The sequence below is a fragment of the Phlebotomus papatasi genome, chromosome 2 (genome assembly GCF_024763615.1).
Source record: "Phlebotomus papatasi isolate M1 chromosome 2, Ppap_2.1, whole genome shotgun sequence".
Taxonomy (NCBI): Eukaryota; Metazoa; Arthropoda; class Insecta; order Diptera; family Psychodidae; genus Phlebotomus; species Phlebotomus papatasi.
The window spans coordinates 16,984,874-17,012,362 of NC_077223.1; the positions used below are offsets into that span (position 1 = coordinate 16,984,874).

Consider the following 27,489-nt stretch of genomic DNA (forward strand, 5'->3'; position numbering starts at 1 on the left):
TTCGAAAACTGGACCAAAGTGCTTATCAAAATCCAGGCTTAGCCCTGTTGCTTAAGGCTACAAAATTCTTAACAGCAACCAATTTTATTGGTTTTTCAGAATCCAATGAATAATTTTCCTTTAGTACCCAATTCTAAGTCAATATTTTACCAAAAATCTTGATTGATATGATAAGGAATTAGAGAAAAGGATCTAAGGCTTATGACTTAACTGCTCTAATTCCTTATCAATCACATTTTTTTTTGCAAAAATTAACGTAAGGATTGGATTATTAAAGATAATTAAGCAATTAGGCTCTTAAAAAGCTATAAATTTGTTCGCTATTTAGGAATTGGAAACCTTCGTGAACTGGGCTAAACCTCTAGTCGGAACACCACTTATAATACGGGCTTCAGATCTGAGACTTAGCCATATGGCTTAACTATAATAATTTTTCAACAATCAAGATTTTTTGGAAAAATTTACCTTAGAATTGGATTATTAAGGACAAATGACATATTAAATTTAGAAAAAGCAATAAAATTGTTTGCTATTTACGATTTTGAGATCTTCTGGAACTGGGCTAAACCTCTAGTCTGAAGATCACTTATAAGTCTCCAGTCTGTAACCCTTATTAAACCATGTGCTTAAGCCTGATTATAGGTTAGATTGTATAAGATCCTAATTTATATTTATATTAAAATTAAATAAACTCAATTAAAAAGGCATTAACTTCAATTCTGAGACTGAAAAGTTTTAAAATAAAGGTATTTAAAAAACAAAACTAAAAAATTGCAATAACTTTTAACTTTGAAATACCAAGGTAAAAAAATTTGCATGATCTTAATTTCAATCTCAGTTCCAGGAATGAACCTATTCATTTTTTTTATGACGATGTATAATAATTCGGTTTTGCAATTCAATAAATGCTGAATTATTTGAAGAAGATATAAAGATAAATGGTCTAAAACTCTACAACACTAGATTAATTTCTTAATTGAAATATGAAGGTCAAAATCGTGCCAAGATTATAAATTCAGTTTCAATTTAAATTTAAATCCAAACATTATCAAAATTAAACACCCAATTATACACCGCTCCACTTTAGTACTAATAAATTAAGCATTTCCAAAAACACAATTGATATTTTGTATAGTAATATATATAACAAATGATTAAATTCTGAATAACAATAACAAGTACGAATACTATATAATTTTCCTAAAATAAAATTATTTAATGATAAGTCCTATAATCCTGCAACGATTTCCTGATTTAAATACTTAACTCAAGAGTAAATAGGCATCATTAATGCGATTTTAATAAAAAAGTTTTCCATATCCAAACTTGATAGCACAACAGAGGAAAGCTCAACTCTGACCAAACTCATAGAGACCATAACTCCCCTAATCCAATCTCCATCAGAGCGTCCACTAAGTGAATTATACAAAATGATGACGATGTGAAAGCAATATTTTCAGCCAGAATAAATCTCATAGAAAATCCTCAAGCATCGCCAGAGCTCTAATGTCAAACAGCAAATATTTATGTTAGTGCCATTAAGATAAAAAAAAGCCAACATCGAGGAAATAATTTTCAATTATTTTCATACACACTCACTTTGAGCAATAAACTTCGATTGTTCCACCGATATTTCATGAGTGGAAGACCATTGGTGTGTTCCTTGAGAAAATCATTCAGGGAGCAAATGATGCCTGAAAAATCAATTAATGCAACTTTCTGCCCTGATGCTCTTATTTGCCTTCCCACCAAATTTAAATCGGGGCACGTGACAGCCTTTCATCATTGTGGGATTATGTGGATGACTCCGGTTGTGGACAAGGTTGATCCCCAGTAGTGAGAAATGAGAGAAATGTGTCCCCAGAAAAATAAGCTTCCAATATGTGAGTTCATGGGAAATAATGGTGGTTAAGGTCATTTCCCTTATCAGACACTCTCTGTCAGCACTTTGTTCCCTCTTCTTCCTCCGGGGGACATTTGATGTTTCCATTCTCTGAATGTGCTTGGAACCAAGAGTTGCTATATTGACTCTTCCCCGGAATCGATTGATTAAATATTTGTCATTTTCATTTGGACGAAAGGTCATGATGAAATTTAAACTTTTATTGTGTACAAACACATCGGAGTGCTTCAACAATTGAAATTTCAACTCGTACATTTCCCACCGTTTTAATTCAAATTTCAAACATGACGCATCATTCTGACCATATAATCTCACCCCCGAAGTGATTATTATTATGACTTCTCGTAACAGTTTCAATCACCCTCACGGGAAAATTGAAGCCGGATGGTGGCGACTCGTGAAAGAACTTTACAAATTAATTTTCCCGCTGGTATCGTTGCCCACGGTGGGAAAACACAAACAATAAACAGAGCAACACTATATGCAACAGGGGATAGGGGGGCAGTTTTGTACAAAGATTTTGATTAGAATCTTATGACAATTTTAGAAAGACAATCGTAAATAAGATAAAAGCTAACTAGGTAGGGGAAGGTTTTCAGGCTTCGCACATAATCTAGCTACGAACACTTCATATTTTTTCCCATATTCATTTAATGAATCTGACCTAATTTTTTCAAGAAATATGTAATTGTCATTTTTAATGAGACTGGCTATTAAAACATTGCTTTTATGGCAAATTCATAGAAGGAATATCGAAAAAATATGAAGTGTTCGAAGCTACATGTGTGCGAAGCCTGAAAGCCTTCTCTTATTGTATTATACTTTATGATATGAGAATAGTTAAGAAACATTATCATTATTTTAATTAATCGTGTCGAGACACTTTATTTTGTATTACAATGTGCTCGTATTGGAAGAATCTGCTGATCGTAGATCGCCCAGGAACGCCTTCCCCGTGGTGAATGGTTCTTCCGTGCACCGGACGGGACTCGAACTCACAACTGTGAGAGTCGAACCATAGGGGAAGATTTTGCAGCTTCGTAACGTTGCAGCTTCGTAAAAGTTGATTTTTTTCCAAGTTACTAAATGAATTTCATCCATGGACATATAATCTAAAAGCTAGTCCTACATCTCACATTTCCTGACAAACTTGGAAGCCCAGGCCTTTTTTCCTGGGTCCAAAAGGCAAAAATAAAAAAATAGATCTAAAATCATAATAATGATGTGTAATATTTTATGCATTTTTGCACACTGCAAGTGTCTTTTCGAAAAAGCAACTACTCCAAGTTATAGAGGGTTTATTAGGGTTAATATTTACCGTGAAAATCTTTTGCTTGAAGGGGGCCGTTTTTCTGGGTGGAGGAAAATTCATAAAAATTACCACCCTTGTAGCTAAGGAAAATTGAATTTTGCAGCTTCGTAAAAACATCTGTCAAAATTAGTGACCACTGAATAAATTCACAAGAAAATTGGGATATCAAACAATTTTCACTAAAATCTCGAAGGAAAACACGCACTTCCCCATCAAAATGAGACTTCATCAGATGTTTTTATTTCACTTCTGTCAAATCAAACATTAAGCCTGTATCTGCTTATGGTAAGTGTGATTCTTTCATTGCCTATGCGGTGCATTTTGAGAATTTTTCATCCAATTTGCTTTCTTTTCAAGCGGAATTTTTCATATTTTACTTTAAATTAATCACTGATAATTCTAAGAATCACTGCTGTTCAAAAAATGTTCTGTAAGACAGATTCGAAGTATTAGAGAAAATACGAAGATTACAATAGATGTGATAAGTGCTTTCTGATTTGTGCAGTAATGAAACTAGGCTGCTTATGGTAGATGTGATTCTTAAATTGCCACTTCGATGTATTTTAAGTATTTCTCATTCAATTTTCCTTGTTTTAAAATGGAACTTCCCACATTTCACTTTAAATAGGTGGCTGGTCATTTTTGAAATCAGTTACGTCCGGCATATGTTCTGTAAAACCAATTGGAGGTGTTAGAGAAAATCCGAGGATTACAATATGTGTGATTATGAGAGAATCATACCTAACCAAGCTCTTAACTGACGGTCACAATGCAGGGAAAAAATGGTTCTCCGAGTGTCAAAAAACATGTGTTAGAAAAATAGCTTAAAATTGATTTTTAATGCGTGATACCTCCTACAAATGGTGAAAACAAGTAGATGAAAGTTCCATCTAAGTAGCAATGCCCAAATTTTTGTGTCTGGTGTAATGTTTTCGGGGAAAATGAGGCCTACAGAGGTGGGAAAAAGTGGTACGAAGCTGAGTTAACCAGGGCACCCTCGTAAAAAATGCCGTTACATTTTCATTTTCCTGTAGAGGAAAATCCAAGGACTTCCCGGAATTTTGTGAGGCAGAATTATGAACTCAAAAAGTAGGAGATTTTTTTGACATAGTGATATAATTGATTCGGTGTGTGTGGCATTCAGTAAAAAATCTTAAATCTTGGACTCCTTTTTTAGTACGAAGCTTCAAAACCTTCCCCTAGATCTCATCGCCCAAGACCCAACGGTCTTATCTATTGCGCCACTGAGATCCCCTAAGAAACATGCCCCAAAAACGTTCCAAAGTTGAAAACAACGTATAGCATTGAGAACACCGCCTTTCATTAATTACCAAAATGATCAATTAATTAATAAAAATGCAAGTTAGATCTTTTTAATAAAACCATTAAGGACCCGCAGTGAGTCAAGTGATAGAATTCTCGCTATATGTTACACAAATGTCAGGAGTTCTAGTCTCCCTCCTCACCAGAAATTCCCTGACATTAAAGAACGCGGAAATTAAAACTATCCCATTCTCCCCTAATGCTGAAGAACGTGGAATGGAAAAGAACCAAGCATGAGATATTGTTGGGATTTTCATCTACGTGAAAAAAATCATGTTATTCGCGCATCACATAAGTCGCCTTTCTTCTATCCATTTTTTCATCTTCCTCCAACTCTATCTTAACAATTCTCAGCATGTGAAAACGGTCTTCTTGTGTACTCCTCTCTCACTCTATTTCTATTCTTAATTCATAGCGATGGCAAAGAAAAATATGATAGACACTGCACACGAGAAACCGTAACATTTTCCATCTCATTCCAGACCATCTGAGAGATTCTACCAAGATCTACTGAGCAAGGGGACTTAGAAAAAAATTAAATAAAAAAATGTTGTCTTCACCCAGGCAAACAAACTTGGAAATTGATGAAGAAAAATTGCCTCCAAAGTGCATAAGTGAGAGAAAATTATTTAGAATCATTTGCAGTCTCTTCAATTTGATAAATTTCTATATATCGTCTTTGATTCTCCAACTCCTTTCCAGCCTCCTCACAATCATCACCCCATTGGCTGGGCGTGTAATGCGGATGCAATAAAACACAAAAGAAGTCCACACCATCCAGTGTTTGTGTTAGAGTCTAGTGCAAGCATTAAAATTATTAAAGACACTTAATATCCATACAGAAATAGCTCTTTCGAGAACGCGTGCATTCATAATTAAATTTATTGTGGTGCCTCAAAAGACTTTTCCTCTCGCTCTTCCAACATTATATATACGAAAGAACTCCTCTCTTATTCTTCTCCATGTAATGTGTGACAACAAAGTGATACGATCGTCACATGTATAAAAAATTTCCCTCAATTGAATGTGTAGCATATTTTTAATTAAGAACTTCATAGTATAACATGAATAATTTTTTTATGTATACACAATCTTCCTCAGGGTTAATTTCCGTGGTAGTTTTTACCCTCTTGCGATACGGAAGAGGAAACACTAGAGTTATACAGTTCCCACCATAAAAATGTTTAACTGTATTTTTTATTGGTTTACTTTTATTGTTCGCTAATAGATGACTCTGACTACTGATTCATATCTCCACAGTCAACAATGGTACTCCTAATGGAGATTTTAGAAACTATTTAAGTTCTAAAAAGTTGTACAAATATTCTTTTAATTTCTTTTTTTTATGTTTTCAAGATTTATGTTTGTTATCATTTTATAGAAACACTCTAAGAAAACAAGCGAGTAGAAGAACTAGAAAAAAAATAATAAATAATAACAATACAATGCAAAATTACACATTTAGTTTTTATTCAGCGAATATCTTGTACTAAAAAGTTAAATCGATATTTGTTTTTTAAGGGAAGGTTTTCAGGCTTCGTACACACTCTGGCTTCGAACACTGCATAGTTTTCCCATATACCTTTAATGAATCTGACTAATGGCAATGCAATTTAATATCTAGTACTAAGCCACGTAATTCCTGAAAAAAATTAAGTCAGATTCATTTAAAGAATATGGAAAAATATCAAGTGTTCGAAATCAGTGTGTGCGAAGCCAGGAAACCTTCGCCTAGAAAAAAGCCCAAGAATACTTATTTAAAAAATCTCAACTTTTGACAGTAAACTATTCAAATAAGAGTGTTTTAAATTCCAGAATATTTGACAACTTTGTTGCAGTGTTGGTATATATAGTAGGGAGTATATCACTGAGAAAAAAAGAGGGTGCAATTAACTTTTTTTCCTTGTAACTTTAACGCTTTTTAGGTGTAAAAATATATCAACATTTCGTCGTTTGCCTCAGCAACTGTGCTAACTGCATCTGCTTTGTGTCTGCATTCATTGCAAACGCCGCGCAGCGATGCGTTGCTTACAACGATGCTGACACAAAGCAAATGCAGTTAGCACAGTTGCTGAGGCAACCGACGATTTTTTAATGTAAATTTTACACCTTTTTAAGGGTAAAATTAACATGAAAATGGGTAACTTTAACGCCTAATACACATAAAAAGGGTAATATTTACACCAATTTCGGATCAATACTGCAGGATAAAATAAACATTTCCGGAATGTTATTTTAACTTTTTCGGATTTCTCTCAGTGATGCTACTACTTTTTGATAGTAGGACAGATAAATGTTGTTAACTAATCGTGATTAGCTTTGTAGATATCCATTTTTGTGCAAAATATTAAATTGAGATCGGATGTTCTAAAATGTAAACATAACACGTTTTAGTACTATTAATGTTAATTTGTTTTAGTACATCAAACCATAAAGGTATAATATAGGTAACATACTAAATCTCCTAAAGAAACAAGTTAATAAAGGAGTATGTAATACTATATTGAAAATATTTAAAAACAGGTGTGTGTACTAAATTTAGTAATGTACTAAAAGTACATGATTATTTACAACATTTGTGACGAATATTTGCAATTCTTGTATTCAGTTGTATAAAGTATTTTGCAATTGTTCAGTGGGAATTAATTTAGAATAAAAAAAATGCTTTACATTTTATATTTTTAGTACTAAAAAAGAAGCCAGACCAAGGATCGGTTAAGTTATTTTCTTTATTAAAACAATCCAATATGAGGCATTTAAATTCTTTAATAAAATAAACTAAGCAATAGTTTCGATAGTCCCATATAAAATATTTAAATATGCAAGGGGATTTTTGACACGGATCTGTATGTGTACCACTCAAACGATACTTCAAGTGCTAGTGAATCTCAAAACGAACCCTCAAAAACATGACGAAACATCTAATTAATCTCTAAACTTATTCCATACACTTAATATTTCATTGGGGCACAAATTTAGTGAAAGACGTAAGAAATTATTGCCACTTATTTAGTGAGTCTAATTCAAAACATGGCCACTCAATTAATTTATACATCGTGAAATAATTCACGGGAAGTGATATTGTAAAGAGAAAAAGTTAATATAAATTTTACAATAATGAGGAAGAGTGGTGTTTAATGTGGATCAGTAATTCTGGGTTTTTGTAACACACGCCCGAAAAACATCAACTATAAACAACGAAGAAATTCTTTGCTCTCGCAAAAAAAAGATGCGTTCATGCATTGATGCATTTCAGCTGGACAATCAATTAACTAAATATAATCATGAAACATTTCTCTTTCGAGGCTATAAATCACAGAGAGATTTCTTTTCTGTGCAACTTTGCGCGATAAATCAATCAAAATAAAAGCTGATGGTAATAAAGGGGTGATATTGTGGTTGTGACGTGGTGATAATGTAATGATTTTATAATTAATTGCGTAAAAGGGGCAATTTTGTGCCCAAAAATTGAATTACGCGAAAATTCACCTAATTAACCATTCAAACCATCAATTCACAGAAAATTGTGTAACTATAGTGATGGCAGATAATTGAGTAACAATTGCTGAATGGGTAACAAAAAAAAATCAATTCACTTCAAAAGCAGACTCACAGAGAGGTTGAAGAGGCTTCTTCGAAGAGGTCTCTTTCTCCAAGATCTAATTTGGGAAATTGTCTGGAGGAAAATCCCACGGAAAGTGTCTCAAAATTAGAACAAAACACCCACCAGAGGCCTATTCTCTCTTGTATCCCAGTCTTCAATTAAATGTTGAGGTGCTAAAAGTGCCTTCTTTTGCATATCATCAACACCAATCAAGTGTTAATTGTTCATTTATCGCTAGATCACCAACTGAGATTGTACCCTGGGTGGATGGGAACGATGTTATAACCCAAAGTTCCATCACAATTTCTTTCTCAATTAATTGCCAGAGTGTATGAAAGGGTTAAAAATGTGTGGAAAACACTGTATGGCAATTTTAAAATTCAACATAGAGAAGTTATATTCTGTGAGAAACAAAGCCAAAGAGCTAGCAAATGTTAATTTATTTGCTTCTGACTCACACCAACTCTCGATTACGCTTTTCAATTCTAAAACACTCTGGTTTTATTATATGAATTGGAGAATTTATATTCTCTCTCTCAACATCAACCATTTGAAGAAATATATTCACTTAAAACACAAAGAACAAGACAAATACACACGTCATACAATTGCAAATTACAAATTTTTGACTTTCCTAGGAAAATTCTTATCTCAATTCCAATGAAAATGCAAATCTCAAAAAGAGAAATCAATAGTATCGCCAACCTTTGATCATCAATCCTCAAACAGTCGATAGCAAAGAAAGAAAAATTAAGTAGCTGAAAGTCGATTTTGAGTGTGTCAAAAAAAAAAGAGAATTCGGTCAAATGATAAAGAAAAGCAATCACCCAAAAAATTAGCAAATATAACTATTTTACAGTCAATAAAACTCCATAAAAAAAAGCTATTCAACAGAGCAAAAAATTACCCCAAAAATAATATTTCCCACAAAATCTTTACTTTTAAGGTAAATGACATTAATAAATGTGATACATTTGACAAGATACAAGAAAAAAATCTAATTAACAAATTTGGCCAATTCCACGCACTTCTGTCACATTTACAGACACTCTAACATAATCTATGACCGCTCGATCTTGTGCAATTAAGATCAATTTTGTCCGTTTTGGGCAGTTCTTGTGATCTTCGAAATCCACCTACTCGCTCAGCATCACTTTCGGTGGCTCTGATTTTGCCGCCTTCGCGGACACTAATGATGTCCAAAGTACCATGAAATGTTTATTGCTCTACCAAGGCACGTTCCACGACAAAGAATTTTACAAATGCTTAGCAGATACTTTGCAAAACAGAAATGTTCTTACGCACCTTCAACTGTCTTATTTAGCCCAGAGATTCTTTGAGAATGTGAGGTTATGTTCAATATAACCTCAAAAAATAAAGCGTATTTAAGTAAGCGATACAACCTCAAAATAAAATCCTACTCGCAAAATTTGGTTATAATTTTATAATCTCAATGAAGGGCCTTATTTCACTTAATCCACTTAAAATTTAAATTTAATATAAAAGGTTATGTTTAACATAACCTAAACATGAAGATATATTTTGAAATACAGTAGACTCTCGCTTAATCGGCTCTTTTTCAATCGGGAGAAAAATTTTGTTGACAATTTTCACGTTTAATTATGAAGCTAATTTGCTCAAATTCGCTGTAATTCTTCCTACTTTATCGTGATTCTTTATAATTGAGCGCTTTTTGTGGAATTAACAAAGGCTTTGACGCCCAAATCTATCGATAAACCGGATGACATTTTGCCCCAAATGCCCAATTGAGAGAGTCTACTGTAGAAAAACTTTAAATGAGTATACTTTTATCAAATTGATCATGACGTAGTGGTATGTTAATTTAGTTAAATATGTTAATTTTCAATGAAGATTTGTCGTAAACTTAACCTCAATATAGGTGACAAAATGCTCAAAATTGTCCTAATCTGGAGCAAAATAATTTAAACTCTCAGTCGAACAACTAAATCTTGAACGCCATTTTTAGAAATTAATTTAAAAGCTTGTAATACCTAAATATGAGGTTATGTTCGTTCTAACCTGAAAAGTCAAAGCATATTTAAGCACATTTTTTTATTCTTCAGAATAACAGTATGATGCACCGTTCTGAGAATTACATCTTGTATAACTACCAGGATCAGACTACAGATTAAAATTTGGTATATCCGAAAAAACGCTATTAAGAAGTTGAAGATCATTCTATATTCAAGTTAGAAGAGGGTATAATTGAACATAACCTCAAATTCACGTTTCTTTCACGTTTTTACGTTTCACATTTTTTTATAGAATAAAGAGACATCAAGAATTTTGTGTAGAATACAAACTCTTAATGAAAAAGCTGAAAATTCATATTTTTGTGAACATAACCTCAAAGAAAATTCAAAATTATTAGTTTGAGGTTAGAAAAATGAAAATTAACTTTACCAATTGTAATACTATAATTGACCTAATCAAAAATGTCTGGCGTTGACATATGCCTAATTGTTAGTAAAATAACAATGAGAGAAATCCGAAAAAGTTAAAATAACATTCTGGAAATATTTATTTTACCATGCAGTATTGATCCGAAATCAGTGTAAATATTATGCTTTTTAGGTGTATTGGGGATTAAAGTTACCCTTTTTCATGTTAATTTTACCCTCAAAAAAGGTGTAAAATTAACATTAAAAAATGTTGATATATTTTTACACCTAAAAAGTGTTAAAGTTATGAGGAAAAAAAGTTAATCGCACCCCCGTTTTTTTCTCAGTGAATGAGTTCCGTCTATCTCTATTGTGTGTTTCACTTGCTCTTTAAGTAATCATTTTTTTTTTATATTTTGGAATGCTTTTTGGAAACATGCCAAATTGTTTTAAGTGCATCTCAGAAGCCCAAATAAGTGATGAAAATAGCGAGGAAATGGAAAGCTTTGGTTTTTCACCACATCTAAAATAATCTCGAATTTTGAGGTTAAACAAAGGATAACCTCACAAATTTAAAATAACCTCATAACTCCCATAACCAAATTGTAAAAGGAACACCATTATATAAGCAAACCGCCTTTGAATCAAACAACAAAACAAAGTCTGATGACTCACTTGGAAACACCTCAAATAAAATGCACCCCTGTCGATTTTTTTTCACCCATGAACTTTAACTAAATGGAATCCAGGGAAAATATCCATCTGAAAGCCCAAATGTTCTCACAAACATTTGGTTAGCAAACACCAAAGAAAATTGCACGTTGACTTGTGCTGCTCATATCGATAAAATTCGTGACAAAAATGCAGTGTAGCACGTTCTCTTGGGGGCAAAAATGACCGTGTGTTTATTAATTGTTTGTTTCGAGAAAATTAACATTTTGCAGATCACCCGAAGCGACAACCAGCAACAACAGTTCCATCTCGCACAGTTGCTGCCACTGTTAAAAAGTATCCCACATTTTTCCCAGCAAATCAATAAAATCTAAACACTGTGAAATTCTAAGTGCTGATGGGGAAAACCATTTGGCAAAATGCTGGAGTTAACACCCAAGAACCAAAAATTCAATGAGCGTGACACCGCGGAAAGTTTGGAAACAACCGCAGATACAATTTGGTTTAAAGTTGACTTGAAACAAAGACAATTCAAAATGTAATTGAAAACATCAATCAACACACAAATGAGCACGTCTTATCGCTGTTAATGCAGTCGACTGTCTTTAGTCTTAATCACTTCTCAAGCAATTGGATTAAATTTCAATTGAATTCAAGTGAGGTTTATGGACTTAAGTACAAAGGGTCATTGAGTATTTGTTCAATGATTTGTTTCTGTAGTTATTATTATCCATTTTCTTCTAATCAATTCTATGGAGAAGAAATTTAGAGCATTCACAGCAACGTCACAGACCCAAATCCCAGATTTCTAATTTAGGTTTTATGTCATATTTGATAGGAAATCTATACCGATAAGTCAGTGGCAGTATTATGCCCTCTAGACACACTTATAACTTAAGCCGAAAGACGGCTTAACTGAATTATAATCAAAATAATGATCAGATTACATTTCGATCGCTCAGAATAAGAAACGAATAATTCGCAGTAGGCAAATTTTACAGTAGAGCGACTTGAGGCTGAGATTTTACATGCAGAGTATAGGATTTTTGAGATTTAAAATCTCTATAAATTTGAAAATAATTATCTTTCAAGTATAATATTCACAGGGAAGGTAGAGGGTACAGTAGACTCTCGCTCAATCGGCTCTTTTTCAATCGGGCGAAAATTTTGTTGACAATTTTCACGTTTAATTATGAAACTAATTTGCTCAAATTCGCTGTAATTCTTCCTACTTTATCGTGATTCTTTATAATTGAGCGCTTTTTGTGGAATTTACAAAGGCTTTGACGCCCAAATCTATCGATAAACCGGATGACATTTTGCCCCAAATGCCCAATTGAGAGAGAGTCTACTGTATTAAGAAGTATCTAAAAACTGATTAAAACGAATTTTGTAAAAAAAAATCGAGTCGTTCGACTTAAATTCTAAGTCGTCGATTTAAATCCGTTTCTGATTAAACTGTGTTTCGGCTTACGCCGAGAAATGCCTTAGTTAGTGGCGAAACTATTGGAATTTAGTCAAATCACTATTTTTGTTATAATTTCGTTAAACCGTCTTCCGGCTTAAGTCGTAAGTGTGTCTAGGGCATTAACCACCCAAGAAACAAAATAACTGACTTATAGAACCAATACTTATTAAGGTCTTATAAGTGTACTTCGAGAAAGATTTATAAGGAGTAAATTAAATTTACTAGTCGTACTTACACACAGAAAAAAAATTTGTAATTTTTGTATAAATGTTTGCGAATTCTTACTGGGGATCCATTAAAAGGTTCGTAAAAGTTTGTAGTTCTTTCACAAACATTTTACATAACAATATAATTTTCCGAGCATTTATTGTTTTTTAACAAACATTTGATCGTACATTTTTGTCTAACTAAATGTTTAATGTTTAATGAACATTGACGAAAAAATGTTTGTAAAAGAACAAAAAGGTCTCGTGGTCTCGTCAAATGATCATGTTACGAAGAATGTTTGTAAAAAAATACAAACTTTTACGAACTTTTTAGTGGGTTCTTCGATTTACGAAAATTTCGTAAGTCCTCAGAGGGAATTAACAAACATTTACGAACAATTTTAGGATTTTTTTTCTGTTTAAAGTTTGAAAATATCCTCAAACGACTTATTAATTTCAATTTTAATTTTTGAATAAGGAATGGTAATAAAATTCTTGAGTGCCTGCTCATAAGTTCTATAATATTTTACTTAAATAGAAACTACAAGGAATACGGAAAAGAAAACGCATATTCCCTGGGCAAGAACTTTTGAATTAATTGAAAATGCAATATTCTGCAATAAAGTAATTTATGGTAAATTTTTTGAGACTGGAAAGCCCTACATTGTCATTTTGACAGAATTTTGACAATAAGGAAAACCGATACGTATACCTAATCAATTTTTGACTGATAATTCGGTGTTCGTCAGGTGGGAGCGGACTAGCCCAGAATTTTGACATTTAACCCGTAGTAGGCGATTTACAAAATGTAAATTTTTGACAAATATCGTTCCCAATGAAGGCATGAAATTTTAGGCCCAATGTATCTGATTGGATAAAGCTCTGAGTGTGACCAATATTTGACCAATTAGAGAACGCATTACGAGTGAAATATCTTCAGAAATAAATATTTAATAACGAGTAAAGTAATTAAAAAAAAAACTATAAAACGGGAAATTAGAGAAGTAAAAAATACTATGATTTCAAAATTAACAAAATGAGTGTTACACAGTCTTAAAATTTATTTAAAAGTTAAGTTGGACAGGGCTTTTTTTCTTGATAAATTTAGTACTTCATTTTTATTTGTATATTTTTAATGTTTTAGTTTTATAATTTGGTTCCTTGTGCTTAAAAAAAAATTGTACTGTATTTATCAAGAAAAAATCCCTGTCCAACTTGTACCGGCGAATTGTCCAACTTATAACAATATGTCCAACTTGTATCACTTTACTCTAGATAAATTTATAATGTAATTTCCAAAAGATTCTCAATTCATTTATTGACAAATTGACAAAATTAGTTAGATTGGAAAACGAAACCATAAAATCTCCGAAAAGTTCGTGGTTTTATGAGGAGAAAACGTAACCTATAAATGAGGATCTAAATTCAAAAACTAATTTTCAAATTTATCCTTTTTTGAAGTTTTTATTCTATCAATCTATCAATTGGTAAATTTCAAGAAATTTCATGAATTTCCGCCTAAAGTAGGTGGCGACTGCTGTGAAATTTCTGAAATTTTACCATCTCTATCAAGAATTTGTATCTTTAAATCCTTTCAACTAAACCTTTTAATTTCAAAGTTTTTGAAACATTTCAAATGCAAATTCTGCAACAACGAATTAGTCTCACGCATAATAGAATTATTTAATTAGTATAGTTTAGTAGTGACATTTTGAAATAAAAAAAAACAAAAGACTTTTATATAATTTCCGAATAAGAAGAATTAGAACTTAGAACAAAAATAGGCAAGTTCTGGGAAGTTCTAAAAAGTACTAGAATATTGTTTAACTTAAGAAATGATGAAATTTTTTCTCTAATTCTATTTATAAAAAAAGCTTTTCAGACAATTTGTGATTACTTAAATTAGTGCAAATGAATAAAAATGCATAAAATTTATAAGAAAACATTTAGAACAACATTATTACAGTTGAATATTTATTCTTTATTTTATTATATCGATTTATTATTATATTTTATTATATTATATAGAATTTCCGAATTTATTTGTAAGATATAATAAAATAAAAAATAAATATTTAACTGTAATAATGTTGTTCTAAATGTTTTCTTCTAAATTTTGTGCTTTTTTTATTCATTTAATTTGCACAAATTAAATAATCATAAATTGTCTAAAAAGCTTAGTACATTCTTATAAATAGAATTAGAGAGAAAATTTTGTCATTTCATAAGCTACGCAATATTCTAGTATTTTTAGAACATCCCAGAACTTGCCTATTCTTGTTCTAAAAATTCTCCGCTATATTTGCCCAGAATTAGAAACTAAATTGCAAAATACAGTAGACTCTCTCTCAATTGGGCAATTGGGGCTAAATGTCATCCGGTTTATCGATAGATTTGGGCGTCAAAGCCTTTGTAAATTTCACAAAAAGCGCTTAATTATTAAGGATCACGATAAAATAGGAAGACCTACAGCGAATTTGAACAATTTAGCTTCATAATTAAACTTGAAAATTGTCAACAAAATTTTTCGCCCGATTGAAAAAGAGCCGATTGATTGAGAGACTACTCTACTTTAAATCTGTCAAATTTTAAACTGAATTGTACTAAAATTATGCCGATTTTTAGTACACAACTGCCACTTTTGTGCCGATTTTTTTAATTTCTGAGGAATAAACTAAAAATAGTTATGACAATTTCTTGCAATTTTTAGTATAGTCGCTAATATTGTGCCGCTTTGTAATTTCTTTTTTTTCCAGAACATTTGTGTGATTCTTATATCAGACTTAAGATGTTTTTTATATTTTAGCCAAAATATATCATTAAAAAAAATAGTAAAATGTCAAAATCTGTGTAATTGTTCATTTCTAAAGTAAATGTTTAAATATTTCATTCGTGTTTTTTTTTTAATTTTTTAAAATTCATTTTAGAAGTCATTATAGTTGCTCGTAATTCCCTTGGCACTTTCTGTCGATTAGCTTTTGCAATCTCTTTGCAATCTTTGGGTCTTATCTTGAGTGTCCCATGGAAAGGACATTCTGGGCAGGAAGTCAAGCCGATTGGAGGATGAAAAAACTGGGGTGAAGGGGAGATGTTGGGAAACAGGAAGTGACGGGAAGTGGGTAGTGCGCAGGATTTTTCTGGGTGACGCGCAACAGTGCGCCTCTCCGAAGGTGGGTAGTTCATTGTCCGGAGGGTTGATGAAAAATCAAACGGACAGTGGAAATCGATGGGTGAGATATTGGCAGAAGGTGCGAAAGTGGCCAGAGAAGTGACCCAGATTCGTGGTCAGAGATCTCTTGCACGCATGGAGTATATTGAAATGCATAATAGAGAAAAATAGAGACTTACTTGTCGTCCGGGAGTCTCTTGAGCTCAGCCATATCTAGTTCCAGTCGCAAATTGGCTACTTCGCAGAGTAGCCTGTCCCTGTCTGAAGTCACTTCCCGGAGCTTCTCACGGAGGAAGTAGTTCTGCCTCGCGAGATCTTCCATTGCTGCAGCAGCACAGTCCACAACGTCCGCCGGCGGCACTTCTCCCATTGCTGTATCACACATTGGGATCACCTGAACCACTAAACACCCCCAATCAACACAGGAATCCCTTGGGAATCCCTCAAACAGCGAGACACTAACAGAGTTGCAATACACAGAGAAAAAAAGCACTTTTCACTCAAAAAAATAACAATTCAACCAACACTTTGGGGTATTTCCTCAAAGTACAACTTCCTTCCAAACGCACTTTCACGGAAACTCACTGGAAAAGCCACAATATTTACTGGGAAACACAGCTTGGATTCGTGCGTCCACACCACTCGCCAGACATATTCAAAATGTCAACAATATTTTTGCGCTGGGCGTCCTAATGTCACTGTCAATTGAAATCGATGAAACTGCTAACAATTCTTGCTGATCACTGTGACCTCTATTGAGGACTGTCAATAGCATCTTGAGAATTTACAAAAAGTTGCAGAACTTTTGTTAGAGAGCGCTGTTTTTTCAATGAATAATCGATTTCTGTTACGATTTCAAATAAATATTTAACGCCGAAATGCCGGCAAATTTCAGTCTTATTTGATTTGAATTGAATTACTGACTGGGTACACTCTTAAAATTCTTTAAAAAAAAATTGAAGAAAATTATGGAAAAGAATTAAACTTATTTATAAACTATTTTCAATATTTAATTATATTTTTGGCTTTGCGTTATGGTCAGTAAAATATTAAATTAGACAATTTATGGAAAAATCAAGGGGGAGATATTAGGTTGAAAATGTGTACGCCACTTCCAGGCACTTCCACAATTTGTATAGCAGAGCTCTTTGCACTTCCAAAACTTCACAACACTCTCGAAAATTCTGCAATAGCTTCCAGTACTTCCTGCACTTCTCATACTTAGAAATCAATAATTTACTTTATCTGATGAAAAACCTAATTAGAAAAATTCTTTTAAAATCTCAAGAAATTTATTTTTATTCATATTTTTAATATTTTGCTTATATTATGAATTTCTAGCTAGAGATGTTCTTTCATACTTTCAATAATTAAATATTATTTGTGTTTTACGAAGAGGTGTCAATATATTTTGAATTTTCTTAACTCTTTCGCATCATTAGGGTCATATAAGACCCGGGGAAAAAACATTTTTTTTTAATATTTACATTAATTGAAATCTATCGGTTTGTGCACGACATCATAATAGAAGGATGTAAGATTCTTGGCTAATTTTCTCAATACTCCAGATATTCAGGAAAAGAAAATATTTGAGATCAATAATCACTAATTTCGAACTTTGTGAAATGACTTTTCTTTTTCAAAATTTTTTATATTAATTTATTTTTTTCAGCAAAAAGTTCTTTAGAAACACAAAATAGAATATCCAAAGATTGTATATTGCATATTTTGATATAATAAACTACTCTCAATTTTCCAGAAAAGCGTGTAGAATTTTCCGGGTCATATACGATCCTATTGTCCCCAAGGGTAACAATGTCCCAAACCTATAGCGAAATGTAGTTGGGACATTGTTTTCTTTGTGAAATGCAGGTGGGACATCTTGCTCCTGGACATTTTATCTTATATCTGATGAATTATAACATATTTTGCAATATTTTAGAGTATTCTGCAACAGTCTCATATTATGCAATTATATTGTGTGTGGATAAATATAGATAAGTTTATTTTTGCCAAATACCACTCAAAATATTGTGACAGTGACTGTTCAAGGGATTACCAGGAAGATTCCTTGAACACCAGGAGTACAGTGTTCATCAAGACAATCCAGTTTGCCATGGTTTTGGCCAAATTATTAACTTTAAGCAAAAAAAGCTCTTAAAAAGCCCGTGATATAGATTTTGAAAATGGTATGTACACTTCCCTTGAGGACAATAGGGTCATATATGACCCGGAGTTTTTCCGAAGTTTCACGCAATTGAAAATTTTTTTCCTCTCTGAACTATTATATTTGATCATAAAGCATTAGGAAAAACTCAATTTTACATGAATTCATCTGCTGAATAAAAGTGTGACGCGAAAGAGTTAAGAGACCAATGAAGCAACTTTTGGAAAATAGAATATCTTTAAAAAAAATGTATTGTTATTTGTAACTATTGAAACTGTGTTGAAAAGTCTGTAAGAGACCAAAAGTACGAGTACAACAACTAATTTAGCACTTTAGAAGTGTCTTCACTTTTTATTAAACTTTATTCTCTCCTTGGCTCCAAAATCCTTTAAAATTAAAACATTTTGCATTCTTGGGAAAGGTTTTTAATGATTGCTAATTAACTTTTGCCACATGCTTGGCTATTTTTTTCAGGACCTTTTTCGTTATTGTTGTATTAGAGAAATTTCTCATCACCTGTCACCAATCAATCCCGATTCAGAAAAGGATCTTTATTGCAGCATATCAGAAGAAATATGGCCACATTTATACAGTTCCTCTTATTCCTTTCAGTGAAAAATATGGTAATCATATAGCGAGTTATCAATATTACCAATCAAAGCGAGTTATCAATATTAGAGACCGTTTAAAATGGAATTGATATTTCGAAAAATTAATTCTTATTTCGAAATTTTCAAAGCCACTTTTAATCATCTTTAGAGCAAGGACACGATCTCAATAAACCTACAAAATGTTTTTTTTTTAACGGAAATCCATCACTTAGATCTCTTCAAAATTACGCTAACATAAAATATTACAAACTATTCCTCGGCGAGTGGCCTTCAAAATTGAAGCCAATTTCTTACTTTCACATACAAATGCGTATGGGAATTTTTCTACACTCGTGATCGTTATGCTGGTTCTGTCATAACCGAACTTGTAAAATGTCAAAAAAGATCTTTTCAAATTATACTGCCGCGCGAATTAAAAATTTCAACTAAAAGTAGCGTAGTCTGAAAAAATACGGAATAAGGCAGAAAAGACTTTATATTCGGGCACCTCCACTTCCAAAGACTTCTAAGCACTTCATTTTCAACCGTACACCACTTTCAACCCTAATATCTCCCCCTTGAGAAAAATCTTATTAAAAATGCAGCCGGGAATTTTTTAAAACGCCTAAAAGTTGGCAATTTGATTTTTAAAATTGAATTATAACTGTCACTTATTTACTTAATATTTAAATTTAAATAATTTTATTTTATATATTAAAAAAATAATCTTAAGAACTAGTTTATTCAAGATACCAAAAATTTATAATTTGTCTTATTAACTTTGATATCTCTATTGGTGTCCTTTTACATGAATTTCTTACCAAAAACATCAATAAATCGATAGTTAAGGCCAATCTCTTGAATTTCTGGTCCATTCCTCCAGATCGAATGAAGAAGATGCAGAAGGCATAAAAAGGTAAGTCGTAAATTGCGTATTGAGTGGTGGAGTGAATTGGGAAAATATTTGTTTAGATTCCGGAGTCCATTGGGCTAAAGCAAAAATAAAATTCACGATGCCAAGAGAGAGAGAAGTTGAAGATGCCACAAAGGGGATTATTTACGACGTTCAGTTGCACTTGTGAGACACTCACGATGGAGCGGGAGTCACTTCTTCTGGCTGCCATCAGCTAATATTCACCAATAAATCATCCAATTATTGAGATTATTGGTGGCAGAGTCCATTTGGGGTGATTTATGGACATCTTGCGTGGCTCCCTTTTGACTCCTCTTCGCACGCCGTGGTGACAAAAAGGTGCAAATCCACCTTTTCACATCCACTGTGACTCTTTTCCAAGCCTTTTCGCGAGGCATTTTTCACATGGAAACAGAGTTGAGATGGTCAAGAAATGGGAAATCTTTGAAATGAAATCTCGAAATAGAAAAAAATATAAGAATGTCTGTACTAAAAACTAAAAACTAAGCCAATATTAGTAAAGAAAATTCAATTTTTCAATCCAAAAAAATATTTAATCGAAATAGTCATTTTGAAAAGTGTTAAAAATTTTAGTACAATTTTAGTACAGTGCGAAAAAGATTCCCCAGAAAAGCTATGCAAGCTATTGTTAGGAGGCGTCGATCTCGAGGCAGACCTAGGACAGGGTTTTAAATCAAATTCAGAACCTTGCCTGAAGTGGCGAAGGATGGACAAGCAAAAGCTACCTTAATGTCATGAACCCGCGACCCCAATAAGGATAAAGATTGAAAATTATGATGATAATTTAGTACAGCTCTTTTTCTGTTACTTGCTCATAGATTTTATTATAGTTTAAAACTTGGCGTAATTATACAAAAAAGGGACTAAGCAAGAAGCGATATGGGTTACAAAATTCTAGTACTCAAATAAAAAATCGTGTACTAAAAAATGTTTGGAAAATGTTTCTAAAAATGTAATTTTTAGAAACTTTTTCATACATTATAAAAAAAAGGCACAGAAAATATTAGTGTTGGTTTTTTGAACAAAATATTTTTTAAAATTGTTCTTTTACGTACAATTTTCGTAAGGACAATAACGTAATTTTCCTTTTTTTCGTTCTTTTTACTTTTTTTTTGATCTCATAAAAGTGTTAAAAACTAGACTAGAAGTACCTCAAAAGTAGTTTCATGCACGGAAATATGTTGTTTACATTTATGTCAGTTTCTAAAGTTTTTAATACAAAATTTAATATTAGAACAGATCTGTACTAATATAAACAGTAAGATTTTCTAATTCTCCGAATGTCATGGAATTTTTTAAACAAGCATGAAATGCATTGTTACTGTAAAAATATTTTTTCTTCAGAAAATTCTTTAAATTCATTCTTAATAAATTTAAATTCAGGAATATATTTAGACATTAAATTGTATAAGGTAAAGTGCTCTCGAGTCGACCGGTTCCTCGACTCGACCGATGGGCCAATTTTTGACTGTTTGATGGTCGATTTCTATGAAATTATCACTAAACGTATTTATTTATGGAATAATTGACCTATTAATGTTAGATCATACGCCTAATATTACGCCCGATCATACGTCGAATTAAGGAACCGGTCGACTTGAGAGCACTTTACCTTATCCGGAATATTTTAGTACTTTTGACGTTTAAAAATTTCTTTACTTTCTTAGAAAAAAATGTTGTTATCGGTTCTGTATCATACATTGTAATTTAATTAATAGCGAGTTAATAACTTATTTTCAAAAAATTTTAAATTATTTGTACATTTTAGTACTTCATGGTATTTTTGCAGAAATTTGGATAAAATAAATTTCTTCACTTAGAAGTTTCCTCAGAAATTCTTTATCTGAAACAGCAAGAATTCTCTTTCTTCAAATTTTTCAAATAATCGTGAATTTTTTCATGTATTTGTTTTACTAATTTTCCTTGATAGAAGTCTTATAAATTTCATCTGAGTTTACTATGATATATGAATTTAAATTATTTAAAAATATTCTTTTCTGGAATAATTTCTACTTCTCCCCCACGAATTTATTATTTGTTCATGGTGCTATTCCAATGAGAAACTAACATGCTTTTTTTAGTACTTTACTCTTCTCAAGTGCTTCTGCATTATCGACTACACTTTGTGATGGGTCCTGCCTTCACTGTTTTCCGAAATTCTCGCCAGGTTATAAACACCAAATAGTCGTGACAGGAACCAATACAAAGAAAAGTCTATTAGAAGCACGTAAGAACAGTCATGTTCTAAAAAAAATGTTCAGGATAAAGATTTTCCATTTGCATTTTTCATTGGAATATTTAAATAGCACTATTAATGTCTCGTATTATTTTTTTCTTTAATTTAATAAAAATATTCGACAATTGTAAGAAACAAAACTTCTCAGTGATTTTTAGTACATTACATTTCCACATTTGATACCTAACCTATTATCAAAAATATAAAATTTAATTTGAATATCAAAGGTTATTCTTTTTTATCTTCTTGAAGTCCTTTTGAACAAATTTTACTATTTAATTTTAACAAAAATATATCTTTAATCTGCTCAAAAATTTAGTCAAATCTCCAATATTTCTTCAGTACAGAAATGTCTCTGTTGGACCGATTCACTAATTTGAATTCCAATCTACCCTTAGAAAAGTCTCCAACTCTGCGAAAGAACAATTTTTGGCGCAACTCGGCGACCAAGTAACAAAATCAACTTATTAAAAATGATTAATTGAAGCGAGGTGAGCTTTCAATAGCCTTTGTTGGGGTTCTCGAGTTCGCGCCTTCAAAATAAATCCGTAGCAGCTTTGCCCATTCGAAGGGTTGGGGAGAAATTAATCAATTTGCCCCAGACAATTTGCAGGATCATTTTCTCTTCACTGAATCCCAATCAATTATTCTGCTCACGCCCAAACAATCTCACTCCAATTTTTCACGCATTTCCCGCGAGAGTCTCGTTAGCAAATCGTACAATTTGTCATGGAAACTCCTCAATCAACTTGGTCAGGAGCTTCCTATCAAAAGAATGGGATCCTTTTGCCTTCTCGTCGCATTGTTATGCAGTCATCAGGACCTTTTGAGAGGTTCCTCTGGATCTTAAGACCGTTAGAGCAGCATGAGGGTATTCAGTCAGCTTCTTTTTCATTATTTGAAACAAATATTTAATTTTTTTCACGCTCTCAATGCCATTGAGAATTAGATTTTTACAGAAGACACTAAAAGGGTTGGAGGATGACGGACAAATTTCACGGAGATTCTCCTAAAAGCTGCACTTTCACACATCAATTAAATATTTAATTTCTTTTAACGCATTTAAGAAGGATTTGATGGAAATTTTCCGGTAGTTTTAGACTTGTTGCATCACGTACTTCTTAGAATAAATTGATACTGATGCTGTAAAAGATCAATATTAAGATTTTCAATTAGGCTTGCTCTATTTTGAGAATGTTCTTAAAGAATTTCATCCGCATTTTATTCCCACTTTTATTGAATTTACAATGAATGTGTCTACATGCCAGAGGTTTAGACTAATCCAAAATAATAAAATTAGAAAAGGTAAATATTTCATTTCAAAAATGTCATTGACAAGATTTAATGATTTCTCTTAAATTTTCGCTTCGCATGAGAGAATTATTAATTAAGGTCGAAGGAACACCTTCGTATCATGACCTATTGGCACCACATTTTCCACCATTAGGATATGAAATTTGGTCACCTATCTTTATAGAAAAAGGTAGATTAATAAAGAATTGTCACATTACTTGCATTTTACTAGATTAAGGGAATGTAGGCATGGTTCGCACAGAGTGAACCTTCAAACGATGCGAATTTTTTCTTTGTTTGCAAAGAGCCTGACTTACCATTTTTCATTTCGTTTCATGAGCTTAATAATTATCTATCTTCTGGCTAAGAAAGGACGAACTAGCTCTTTGCAAATAAAGACAAAATTTGCGTTGTTTGAAGGTTCACTCTGTGCGAACCATGCCAACATTCCCCTACATAAGAAAATGTTGAATATTTTGACGCAATTGCCAATATAAGTGTTCCCTGACGAACAGGTGTTCTTTTGACCCTACAAAAGATTATTAAGATTAAGGTATGACTAAAGACATATCTTGAAATTTAATTCTTTTAAATTTACCAAAACAATTAATTTTTTTTAATAATATTTTTATTTCTTGTGCCTCCAGCAGTCCTTTAAGACCAGAAATATTTCATCAAATCAAAATTCATATCCCTTTCTTTCTCAAGCATTTGCATATGTTTATCTCACTCTTTACAACTTAAATGAAATTTCTTGTGATGTTCGAAAGAAGAAGAAGAGTGTGAAAGAGTGGGATAGGTATATACAAATCCTTTGAGAAAGAAAGGGATCTGAATTTACATTTGATGAAATTTTCTTGACTTTCGAGGTATTCCAGGGTAAAAATATTGTAAAAAATCATTAGGATTTGGTAGATTTCGAATTAGATTTACCGCAGAATTAGGTTGCTGACTATAAATGATTTGGTCGCTGAATTTGCATAACTTTCATTTACTTCGTGTTGTGATGCATATTTTTATATCATCTCAACAAATTTTGAGACAACAATTCCAGTTTAGAGACCTTCCATGATTCCATGGCGCTTTTCACCAAATTATTAATTGTTTGATGTATTCAGTCACAAATAAATAATCTATAAATAAATTATAGTTTTAGATTTAGACGTTCTAGGATTATCTTTCACAAATTCCCAATAAAAACTCAATTAAATTACGTAGAAAGCTCTAAATGCACCCCTTAATTTGTTTATTTATTAATTAGACATGAAACTTAAAAAAAAGCAGACCATTTAAACTTACAATTTTGTACAGTCTTTCAGTTCACTTATTCTTAAATACTTTTTTTACTTCAATACTCTGATATTCACATACGTCTAAGAAATTTACCCAAGAAGTAAGGTTTTCTTAATATAGTCTTGTAGAACTCTCTGAAGGCATTATAAGACTATTTTTTTATAATCTGTTTATAGCGCACATGGTCCCGTTACTGAGACTACTAAAAGCAAAATGGCTCTCTCTTCAAGGGCTTAAAAGCTTCTACAATAATTTTAACATAAAATTCTCATTATAAATCTTTTAAAGGTGTATTAAAAAACTTGTCAAAGCCTTGGTTCTATAAGGCAACTATTTTGTTTCTTGAACTACAAATTTGTAAAAATATAAGAAAAACTTCAAGAAAAAGTTTGAAAATTATGAATTTCTTTAGAAAATTTAGTAAGTTGCTTTAAACAAAACATTTTTTTTAAAGCCCTTTATATTTAAATTATTAAGAAAAAATAAAAAAAATAAATAAATTATTTAAATTTTTCTAAAGCGTGTATTCGTGACACGAATTGAGAACAATTGCAGCGATAATGGGAACAGTTATAACGAATTGGATATAAGGGAATTCAGAATATTAGATGATCGGTCAGTAGATTAATTTTTTTAATAATAAGAAACACAGATTTGACCTAGATCCTTCTCCTCCTTTATTACTCGGACAACGTTTCGGAGCTTGTTGGCCCCTTCCTCAGGTCTACAATGTATAACATTTAACAGGATAACGTGTTTCTTATTATTCAAGGAATTCAGACTGTTGCAATCTTTAATTTCTCCGTACATTTTAAAACGATTGAGAACTGATACTTCAATTTAATAGTTTATAAAACTTTTGCTGATCTATTGAAGAACGTTTTCATTATGCATAGGTTAGGTCTATCTTTTTATATGAATATATTTTAATACAATTAATAAAGCCATAAAAAGGTTTCCATTACAAAATCTCTTTAGATTGGATTCCCAGTGTTCATTTTAAAGGAATTTTCCAAGAACACATGCATGAAGTAGTAACGGTCGGAATTCAAAATATTCAAAAATTTGCACGAAAGATCTTTTAGTGAATAATAAAAATTTAGTGTTATTTTGGCTATTAAATTCCAATTGACTTAAAATTCCTTTCCACTTCTGGAATTTCATTTTCATTTTATTCCAGCTCAAATTTCAGAGGCAATCTCCGCAGAATGAAAAAAAAAATCAATTTCTTTCTCTCACATCGCAAAATTGGCTAAAATACCAATAATCAATTCAGAGATAGTCTCAATGGTGTCTTCCTCCCAACAAAAGGCATCGTGTAGCACAAATTGAAATTGAATTGACTGAAAAATTCGACAGTATGTCTTGTGAGAATAATTAACTATGTAATGGGCAAAAGATCACTCGGTGCCTTCTCTTTTTCGGGCGTTAAAGAGGATGGAACGTTTTTGTAGAAATACCTTCTTTTATTCATTGTTTGCGAGGGAGACGAAAAATAGCAAAATCATCGCGAAGCAATTCATTTTACATGGGATTCACATCAACGAAAAAGGTGTTGTCCGTGTGTAATTCCTCTCGCTTTTGGGCTTGTAAATAAATTGACTACCGAAGAGTTTCCGAATGGTGAATATAACAATTCACCGTGGATATTACAAGGCGCCCCCCGCCAGCAGACAACTCTTCAGATGAATTTTGACCAAAGAGTCTTCATAAAACGATGGGAGGCTGAGAATTGTTGATCATCTCGTTAAAATCTATAATTACAATCGATAGTCCAACATACCGCCAAATTTGGATTCTAATTAATTAAACAAAACGATCGATGAAACTCACACTCGAGAGCCTCTTTTAGGCCAATTAAAGTCTTTCCTAGGCAGATGTCTCGAGACAAACAAGAGCCCGGCTATTTTGGGATTAATGACACCATTATTCTTGCTTGAACGTTACTGAAAAATCCTGGTAGCATAGTTCCCATCCTAAAGAATTCCATAATTAAATTTCGAAAGGGTTGCACTATGGGGATGCCCACTAAAAGTGTCACCAATTGGTCAGCAAAAGACTGGATAAAGCACATTTCGTTGTGATTTAATTTATGGCCTCCAAGTTTGCGCCGCGTCGGCGAGCTTCTTGCACATATGCGCGTTAATTAGTGGCGAATTGGCCGTCGAAGGCCTCCCTTTGACGCCCTTCCTCACAGATTAACTCCACCTTCGCCGGAGCCATCGTGAGGGAATATGTATATGTAGAAAATAAGGATAAAAAAGACGTGAGACCACTGAGCGCCACTTTGTGCCAAAATGGCAATTAAAATTGAACATCACCTCCCGGCCGACCCTTCCGCCGCGACATGGGCAAATGTCTCAATCTCCACAGCACGGAGAATCACACGGAATTTCAACAAGGCAGAGTGTTGAGATAGAGTTCCAAGCGTTCCGAACTAATTTAGAAGCATTAAACAGAGATAAAACGCTTCGAAGTCTGATTCTCAGCGAGTTCTTCGGGCGCACCAGGGTCAATCTAGGAATATCGGTCAGGGGCGAAAGGCATGTTCTGGTCTTTGTTTTCAAACCTTCTAGGACTATGTTCTAAAAATAAAAATACACACTTACAGGGTTCAGACAAGTATTAAGCCTGAAATAATTGATATTCAAAGCTATATAAATTTTAGTACAATTTTAGTACAGCGATTTTTTTTGTTATTTATACCATGCATATCGATTTTATTATATTACTAGACGTAATTACACGAAACGGACTTAGCAAAAAGTTATTTTGTAAATAGGATTTTAGTACTCAAATAAAAAAAATCATGTACTAAAAAGTGTTTGGACCGTCTTGATAAATATTTATTTATATTATAACCTCATTTATGCACTATAAATATAAAAAAAAAAATATAGTTACGGTTTTTCGAACA

The 27,489-nt window shown here is 32.5% G+C and overlaps 1 protein-coding gene across 1 annotated transcript in view; it reads right to left on the minus strand.

Annotated features, from left to right (window-relative positions):
- LOC129802822 (IQ motif and SEC7 domain-containing protein 2) overlaps nt 1-16,736 on the minus strand; it is a 107,736-nt gene extending 91,000 nt beyond the window's left edge. Inside the window, exon 1 of the mRNA XM_055848928.1 lies at nt 16,239-16,736. Within this exon, the coding sequence (XP_055704903.1) occupies nt 16,239-16,444 (206 nt within the window). The 5' untranslated portion in view covers nt 16,445-16,736. The remainder of the gene's footprint in view (nt 1-16,238) is intronic.
- Nucleotides 16,737-27,489: the final 10,753 nt, after the last annotated feature.